Below are 9905 nucleotides of genomic sequence, written 5' to 3' on the forward strand. Positions count from 1 at the left end.
TATTTCCTATGTCTTCTTATGTTGAAGAGAAAAAACAGAGTCAGCTCAAATCTGTATCAGCTGGAGGAACCAGAGATCAGAAACTGGCCACATCCTTATGATCAGTGCATGTTTACCTTTAATAGCAAACATTTCACTAGGTTTTCTAAGATTTTCATTTTAACTTTAGTATTTTTCTAAGTCTGACTCTACGTGATTGCAAACATCGTCTAAGGTACCGTACATCACCAACTAGTTTTCCTCGTGCTGCGGAAACAGTTTGGTTTGTAGGAAGTGGATAGCGTGACTTTAGCGTAAGTAAATGTTTTGCTGTTTCTGATTTAGACGGGAAATAAGCTGCCATTATCATGTGTTTTTTCAACATGAATTAATGATACTATTGGAGAGGAGCCGTCATCCTACATGTCTATTGTGCTTTTGCAGTTTTTTTATCCACACAAAATGAAATGGACATGCATCTTTTTACTTGTGTGCACCAACTTCCCCTGCTTTTTTGCCCCCATTCTTTATATTAGTACAAGTCTTACTAAAGATTCCTCTGTTTCACATGCTTTTACTTACTTGAGTAATCTCTCAACCACTCTTTGACTCCAGTGAAAGCCCCATGACTTATTCATGTTGATGGATTTTCCCTGTACACGCCTTGATATGTTTTCTTCCCCCTTACAGCCGGTTCATACTGGATGTGGCCCAGTAGTCCCACAGCACCATATTACATAGCCCTGTCATGGCACAGCCAGAGGCACCTGTCCAGCAGCCATGACACCATGACACTAGGACAGGTAGACCTGAGTGAGGCATGGCAATGAGACCCGGCCTCTGCTTGCTTTATTTCCCCCTTGCATGCTCTGGCCAGACATGTTCTGGAAGCAAATAAACTGTCTGCTCCTTTAAAGGAACCGTGCGAAGCTGCTGAACATCAGATTAATGGCCGTTTGATGCGTACACAGTTTTATTTATGTCTGACAGAGCATTAGGAGAATTAAAGCTAGGATGCAAAAGAGGCATGCGGAAAGCACAACCTGGCAAACTTCTGGAGCAAATTGCAATGATGTGCAAAAGTATTCACACCCGATAACTCTTTTTTTTTTTACATGACTGATGTAACAGCAATAAACTTATTTTTATTTTGTTGTGTTTTTAAATGAAAGGTCAACACCAAGTAGCAAAAATTCAAAACGGGCAGAAAACCGACAACTTTTTAGACATTCTTTACAAATGAAAATATGACAAGTGTGCCGTGCATTTGTAATAAGCCTCCTTTAATATGATATTCCTAATGAAATCCAGTGCAACGTCTGATTATAAATCCGGCTGTTCAGTGAAGGCCTGGGAGGTTTTCTGGTGAATATTAATGAACTAACAGCATCATGAACGGTAAGAAACACAGCAGACAGGTGTGGAGGATCTCCACAGCACTGAAGGTTGAATCATTCAATGTGAAAACTATCTGTCCTGAAATCTAGCCTTGATGGAAGAATGTCAAGAGGAAGCCCGCTGTTAAAAGCCATTCAAGGCACTGTTTATAGTTTGTTTACACGTCCTATGGCGGACGCAGCAAACATGAGGAAGATCTTTTGTTTAGAAGAGACCTAAATTTAACTTTCTGGCCTGAATGCAATTACATTTTGTGGTAAAAAACTAACATTAGCCTGAGCCCATGGGGAACCTAGCGGTGGATGTATCATGCAGTGAGGATGCATTTTCTCAGCTGGTCAGCTTAGGAAAATCCTTAGAGAAAACCTGTTAGAAGCTGCAAAAGAGTTGAGACTGAACTACATTGGTATGGTTTGGATCAAGGCACAGAATACTAGAATAGACTAGAATGGCCTAGTCAAAGTCCAAAGCTAAAAGCAAATGAAAATCCGTGGTAAGACAAAAATTGACATTCACACATGCTCTCCATCAGATATGACAGCTTTGAGCTATCTTTGAAAAGAAAAATGGATATAGTTTTCATTTTCTCAACTCTTTTTAGATTTGTAAAACCGTTTGTGTGGCCCATTATTTTTTTCACAATAACGGGCCACTTTATGTTGGTCTATTAAATAAGATCCCAGTAAAATTCAATTGACATTCTTGCTTGTAACATGAACAAAATGTTTTTGTTTTTTTTTAAAGTTATATGGGGTGTGAATACTTTTGCTAAGCACAAAAACAAATGCTTTTTCTCAGGCAGAACCCTAAGCCTACCCATCAGTAGGGATGTAAAACTTCTCAGAAGACAGAGAAATGCTTCCTGTCAATAAATGTAAAAAGCTGTTTTCTGCCTCTTTATCTATTTATTAGATGTTTTATTAGTTGTCCTTCCCAACTTCATTCTGTTGCGATCTAGTCAATATCTTCCAAACAGCTGCTAAAAAACTCCTGGAAGATAGATGCCCTGACATACGGCTGGTAAACTGGTGTGCTTGGCCCAACTCACGACACATCTCGGGTTTAGAAAAAGCTTCAGAAGTTTGCAGCTTCGCGTATCAGTTGCCTCTGCAGCCTCCAGGATCAGTCGATATTTGAAATGTAGCAGAGGCAGGAGGGGGGGAAAAGGAAAGCCTTTCCCTCCGTTCCTGCATCGTCTCCTCCATTTTCTTCCTCTCACTAATGCATTCCCGTCATCGGGGAGTTGGACAGCATAGTGCAAGCTCAGATAAAAAAAAAAAAAAAAATCCACTGTGATGGGAGGCTTCTCTCTTAAAACTGTAACAATGAAGGCAGGAAGGAGTTAAACCAGTGGAGAAATTGATCTTTTGTGCTTTTCCGTTCTTTGAAAAGAGACAAAACACAACGCTTAGTTGTTCCGGAGCAGTGTGTGAAAGGCAAAGGCCATACGGAGGGTTGCGTCTTGTAACAAAAGACAAATGGTTGTTAACTTGAGGAGATATTTAAATGATTCAAAGCCAAGATGGTGAATAACTAGAACAGAGCCACAGCTTCCATAAGATAAATAAATTAGCACTAGATATACTCCACTGTAGATGTTTACACAAGTTCTAATGACAAACTAGCCTCACACGTCAGCCTCGCCTCAGTGCCCGGACATGAACATAAACATGTGATGGAAAAGGGAGGGGCATGATCTAAGAAGTGTCATCTGTGAGGCAGGAGATGAGGGACCAACTCTCCCAGCGCACGCACACGCATGGCCCCGTGGTCAGGAGCCGGTTTACCTTGCAGCTGCCTGAAGCGCCCGTCCAGGATGGAGTTGAAGCAGATGTTGGAGGTGCTGTAACTCAGCCAGCGCGCCCGCTTCATGCTCCTGGCCGAAGACGAAGAGGAGGACGAAGAGATGATGGGGGCCAGGTCCGGGTGGGTTTGAGAGGGCCGCGGACGGCGGGGGGTGCAGGACGAGGATGAGGACGAGGATGAGGAAAAGAGGGAGAGCCCCGTGGGCGCTGAGGTAATTGGGATGTGCAGGACGGTGCCATTCCTCTCGGGGTGATGCTCCGGTACCTGCTGCTTGCTCGTTGCCTTCCTGCTCTCGGGTCTGAGGGCGCGATGGACCGGCGGGGTGCTCCGGCTCCGGCTGCCGCTCACTCCGACCCGGACTTGGGCCTCCTTCTCTGCTGGAGTGAAGGGTCGGCTCGCAGCTTCCTTGCTGCTCCGGACGGCTCCAGCATCCCTGCTGCTGGCCTTTAGACTGATCTTGACCTCTCGGAGCCGGGGTTGGCTTATGGGGGCAGTGCGCAGCAGGCACGGGCTGCTCATCTCGACCCCCCCACCCCAAATCAATTACAACGGCAACAAAACCTCCACTGGAGCCAGCCGAGCAGCTTGGCACACCTCTTCTCTCTCTTTCTTCTGTCTCTCTGTCCTCTTTTCCAGATCCCTTTTGCATTAACTCCCGCTCCCTCCCTCCCTCCCTCCCTCCCTCCTCTCCGTCTTTCTTCCTCCCTCTCTCCTCAGTGTTACAGTGATGAAGCTCTGCCTCCACTTCCAGGCGGCACGAGCGCTCGGGCAGCCTTCTGTTTTGGTTCAGGGTGATTTTTTTTTTTCCCAGCCCCATCCATGCATACAGTATGTTTCAACGCATACACGCGTTCCTGCCGACTCCCACTCAGTTGCACCAATACTGAACATGAAGTACACGACTGGCACCGGTCCTGAGTTCTTGTGCCAACGATCCAAACATGAGACAAAAGCACGCATATGAGAGTAAAGGCAAGAGAGAGCAGACTTTTAAACTCCTGTGAGACGATGGATCTGCGATACATTCTTTATGTGTTTTGAAAGCAAGCTGAGAGGATGTGTTTGAGTTCACAAGCTGTCCACCAGACCTAGGTGCTATTCAGAACCTCTCCCATCGCTTACAACCCCCCCCCCCTTCTCTTTCACTCCCTGACAGGAAACACTGATTGCATTACAGAAGCATCAGTGCAGCAGCAGCACTCTAACGCAATATCACCGACTGACACTCAAACCTGAAGCCTTCATTACTTAAAGAGACAGGAAGAGACAGCAAGAAATGTAGCGAGAACGGAGCCGATAAAAGTCCTGGATGGGATGAAAACCGTTCTGGACTCCCAGACAGCAGCAGATAACATTAAGTGCTGAAAACAGGGCCCAATCAGATCTCATAGCAGGTGCTTCTCAGCGCTGATCCTTTCTATATCCAAGCTGGTGTATTAACAGAGAGGCTGCAAAGATCAGGCTTTTCCAGCTTTCTTTCAGGTCTGACCTGCCAAATGCAGTTTTGACCAGGTGCATTTTTTTTTATTCAAGGACTATAGCAAATAAAAGAGAAAATGTGCTCCAGGTTCTGTGACAGAGGTGGTTTTGTGTCCAACAGAAAATGAAGGAATTACAAAATTATACTGCATCAAAATCAGGTGTTTACTGACCTCAAAAAAGTGCATCAAAGTGCCCGATGGTAGTTAATAAAGTTCAGATGCATTTAAGGAACTTGGATATTTCAGTATTTGACCAGCTGATTGCCAATTAGAGACAATCTACTGTACACAACAGTTAATTTTCAGCGACTAATTTAAAAACTAATAGGAGTGAAGGGACAGATATGCGCTCTTGATTCTTACATGGACAGCTTGCCACTATAACATCTCATAGGGCTGGTTATAGGAATGCAGATCTAAACCAGCTCATCACGGTCCAAAAAGTGTTATTACCCTGCTATTAAGGCTCACAGGGGTGAGCCTTAACAGCATGTAGCTCAAGACATTAACAGATGAAGCCCATCATTAACTGAGAGTGAGGCCATCTCTAGAAAAGCAGGAGTTTCAGTAGCTTGCTGTGTTGGAGCATCTATGTGGGAATCAACACATTGCCAAAAAAGAAAGACATCAGTAATGACCAGAGAGAGAAGCTAATGTTTCTCCCCGTTAATCTGGGAAAAATTATAAGGTTATTCAGTAAAAATGCGAAGTTGATCATTCAACATCAATAAAGCTGGAAGACCAAAGAGGAAGACGTTTGAAAAAGTTGCTGATCTATCCAGCTGTGGACATCCTGGGAAATTCACCCAGAGATCACACTGTGAGACGCTAAAAAAATGGCAAAATAACCTAAGAGCAAAAAGTCCAGCTCTACAGGGCTCACAGCATTTTAAATCCCAAAGTTAATTAAAATGCTATTAGGGAAAAAGTTGGATCTGAATGAGGTCTTTTTAAGCAATGTCCTTTAAACACATGCCATAAAGCAGAGACGGGGCGCAGTGGCAGTGAGCACGGCAAGGCTACCCTGGGTTTGACTCCTGGCCCTCAAACCCATTTCCTATCAGCTTACTGTCATATAAAGCCCACCAGTGCAAAAAATATAAAAAAGAAAGTAGGGTCATTTGGCCTTAATGCACAGCGCCATGTTTAGCAAAACCCACCTTTATAGCAACTTTTAAGCATGGTGGCGGAGGCGCGATGATTTGGCGATCTGTCAGAAAGCTGAATTTGGTCAAAACTAGCTCACCAACACGACACCGATCCAAATGACAGCAACATTTATAATATGGGGGCTAAACAGACAGGAATCAGAGACAAAGCCTAGACCTCAACCTGATTGAAACACTGCTGGAGAAAAGCTGGGTACACATTCTTGCAACCCTAAATGAACTGAAGAGAATTGGGCCAAAATGACTGTATGAGGATGTGGGAGACTGTATTAAGATGTTATTGTTGCCTAAGGTAGTGGATAAATGATAGTATTGATAGCTGCAGGACGGCAGGAATCACACACCAATTTGCTGTTTTAGATTTAACTAATATAAATATCTTACAGCCTTACTCTTGGCCCATGCAGAAGTCTGGTTTCAAGAATAAAACTAAAGAAACTCAAAGCACACAAGCTCCTCAGTATTAAAAGGGACTAGCTGAGGTTGTGAATGTACTATTCTGCATCTGCTGAGTGGTGTTTGCTTTAGAGGTCGGCGGAAACCAGAAGCAAGAGCTTATTTATGAGTAAATAAAAGGCTTTAAGGTGTTGGATGGAGAACAAAGTTCACTCCAGAGAACACTGCGGTTTTGCTACATTGGCTTTGGAAAACTGTATGAATTATTAATAGTTTTATTTACAATGTCAATTTCAAAGCAAAGCAACAAATTCTCCATCCATCTTGTGCCACTTTCAGAGATCGCAGGAACCCAACAAGCACCCGCTTCTCTTCAGAGCTGCATCTGCAGCGTCGCAAACGTGAAAACAGCTTGACCTGAAACGCCGACTTTTCCTATCACAAGTCGTTCCACGGCAGAAACGCGGCTATTTTAAAATCCCAAAACAGCTGACCCACAGGTGGGCCACGGCCTACTAGCTTAGCCGCAAATGCGAGAGATTCATGCGATGGGAGGCAGACGGGCAGGGCAGCTGTCCAGATCGGTCAGACTGCGGACATTCTGGGAATGTGCAAGTGATCCCGGTTACCCGTGGAGGGCATGGATCGGTGTCAGGGCTTTGCTGGGAGGGTGGCTGGGATGCCACGACAGAAATCCACACGCAAACGCCACTTTTCAAACAACCTGTGTGGATGTGAAGCTTTAAACATCAGCGGTAGAGACCTGAGTGAAGTTGGCCCCCCCACCCTCTTTAAATCAGACAAAATCGCTGCCAAACGTTTGTGCTACGTTTGTGCTGGTTTGTGCAGCAAAAATTTTCGCTTGTGCCGCTATCATTTTAAAGATATAAACAAATGTTTTTAGAGGTCATCAAAGGTCAACCAGCCCCCCCCAACCTTCTTAATTTTAAATGAAATTGGTGTCAATCAACAAACGAAAACTTTTGCTGCACAAACCAGCACAAACATAGCACAAACGTTTAACACCAATTTTGATTTGATGAAGGTGTGTGTGTGTGTGTGTGTGTGTGTGTGTGTGTGTAGGGGGGGGGGCTGGTTGACCTTTTGACCTTTACCTTTTCATTAATATCTTCAAAACCAAAGCAGCACAAACGGAGTCGAGTTGATTGACACCAATTTCGTCTGATTTGAAGAAGGTGGGGGGGCTGGTTGACCTTTGATGACCTCTAAAAACATTTGTTTATACTGTATCTTTAAAATGATAGCGGCACAAACGAAAAATTTTGCTGCACAGACCAGCACAAACGTAGCACAAACGTTTGGCACCAATTTTGTCTGATTTGAAGAGGGTGGGGGGGCCAACTTCACTCAGGTGAGACAGAGGGGTTTGAAGTTATTTATCCAAGTGGAGGTGTGGTTTTTTTTTTTTTTAATTCAAACCCATTCAACCCTGTGAAAGTTACACAGTCGCTCTCTCATTATAGCTCACCCTCTGTGCCCTTTCCACGCCGTTAAATAGATTTTCATCTCAAGAATCTGTCACGGAGGACACAGCCTGTTTACTATGCAGGCGCTCACCTGCGAGGGCCTTGATGCGCGAGCGCTCAAACAGCCGGGCAGAGCTGTTGTCATTGTCGAGCTCCTCGTCGGAGAGGTCGAAGCGGGTGTTGATGCGGCTGTACTGCTGCGTGATCTCGACGTTGTCAAAATCCGTGGTGGAAGTCATGGCGGCGGCCAGCGTGGCGGGCGGGTCGGTCGGGCGTCCTCAGTCGCTCCGGGTGAAGAGGCAGGCGAATGGATGGGAGGGGAGATAGATGTGGAGAAAGTCTGAAACAGATTAAGATTAAAAAAAAAAGATCTATAGTTAGAACTGACTAGTTTGTTTTTTCTGACTAGAAAAAGTTGGATTTACAGATTTGAAGGAGAACATTCCCAAGTTTCCAGCAGGGAATTCTGCTCCAAAAATGCTTCCCTAATATGCCTGTCAGGTTTACATGGAGTCGTTGTCGGCATGAATATGATTAACTTTGGGCTTTTAAAGATGCGTTATTTTGTTCATTTCTGAAAATCAAATCTTTGACAACAAGCTAGAAATAACTGTTCTGGGTTCTTGGCAGCACTGGTGGCGCACATTTGAGCTGCTCGCTTTCCTGGCACAGATCCAGCTCATCAAAAACTGTTTTAATGGTCTTTAATGTCTGCATTCAAAAATGTGTCTTATTCTGCTTTATCCGTTTCATAACAGGACTTGTTGTGTTTGGGATCGCTATTCTGTTTCAAAATTACAAACAGTGGCTGATGTGGCTTTAAAGTATTTAGAAGTTCTCCATCTTCATTATTACCTGATGTTGTGTAATGCACCAGAACCACTGTCAGCACTTCAACCCTCAGCATGATACTACTGACTCTGTGCCTCTCACCTGGTGCAGCGCGTTTTAGTTTGAAAGTCTCATCTTCTCATCATTTATTCCCAAAGAGCTCAGTTATTATCTCATCCAAACATGAGCATTTCTCCAGGACAACTCTGCCTTGTCCATGTGGAAAGCTGCAAATTTCTGTCAAGCCTGAAGATGTCAACTTATCGTCTAACTTCATGAATTTAACCTGTTTAACTAGGTGTTCCAACAGGACAAAGTCCCAAACACACATCAGAACTGGTTTTGCACTGAATAAAGCTGGCTGCCATTAAGCTTGGGATGACTCAACCTAAACTCTACTGAAAATATAAGGATTACGCTTTTAAAGCCGCGTCCATTCCAGGAAACCAACTAGTTTCAATGAACGCTGCCTCTCTCTCCTGAAAGACGAGTTGTCAAGTATCCCGTCAGAATTACAACAGGACTTTATTTAAAAGCAAAGGTATGTGGTTTCTCTGCAACTTGCTAAAGGAGATTTATCCAAATAGGAGTCAGTGGGGGTGTACATATATGCTTTATCTGAGTCTATATGTATAATTTTGACCCTGCATGAAGTAGCGAAACGTCCCAATCAGAAAAAACTTGTGAACTTGCATCTTTTATAGTCATCCCACCCTGAAAAAACAAATGGATGGTTTAATAAAAGCAGAGTTTATATGACAGCCATGTATGTAAACTTCTGACACTAGTTTGTATTACAGCAAACTGATTATCTAGCACTTTGAGTAATAATTTGAATTAAAGCACTGAATATCATCTTTAACATAAGAACACTAATGAATATTTTCCAAAATGACTGCTTAAAAGATCCCTCTGTTTCTGAAACATGACCTGCAAACCAATCACTAAGGGAGAAAACTAACAGACGCAGCTTTAGGGACACTTTTCTTCATCTGAGCATCCAGTTTATTATATTTGCTGCATTTTAGCTACACTTCACGTTGTTTTGGGTTGCGAATTTCTGTGAAATATCTGCAAGATAATATCATCTGGAAGGCACTGCATCGCTGCCTGTCCCTAGATTCTAATTCCAGGCCGTTCATAGAAACACGCTTGAAGACGTAAAAGCATTTTTTGTACAGAAATAACATGGAAGACAGCCCTTAAAACATGGGCCACCATCTTTTGTGCTTTTCTCCCTCCACCAGCTCCATTTTGTGTCCCGATGGTGACGGCCCAGATGGTGTCTGTGTATTCTTTGCGTGGAATGGCGGGTTGAAGGGTAGCCACTCAGATAGCTCTATCTGTGCGCAGCATAA

General features: G+C 43.9%; 1 protein-coding gene across 2 annotated transcripts in view; it reads right to left on the bottom strand.

Annotated features, from left to right (window-relative positions):
* Positions 1-9905, bottom strand: part of sptb (spectrin, beta, erythrocytic) — a 75283-nt gene that overhangs the window by 49081 nt on the left and 16297 nt on the right. The window contains exon 2 of one of the 2 annotated variants that reach the window (XM_036150773.1): positions 7808-8056. In XM_036150773.1, coding sequence (XP_036006666.1) covers positions 7808-7955 — 148 coding nt within the window. In that variant the 5' untranslated portion in view covers positions 7956-8056. Of the gene's footprint in view, positions 1-3164; positions 3786-7807; positions 8057-9905 lie in introns of those variants that run through there. The other variant, XM_036150772.1, reaches the window with a different exon arrangement.

The sequence above is a fragment of the Fundulus heteroclitus genome, chromosome 19, assembly GCF_011125445.2.
Source record: "Fundulus heteroclitus isolate FHET01 chromosome 19, MU-UCD_Fhet_4.1, whole genome shotgun sequence".
Lineage (NCBI taxonomy): Eukaryota > Metazoa > Chordata > Actinopteri > Cyprinodontiformes > Fundulidae > Fundulus > Fundulus heteroclitus.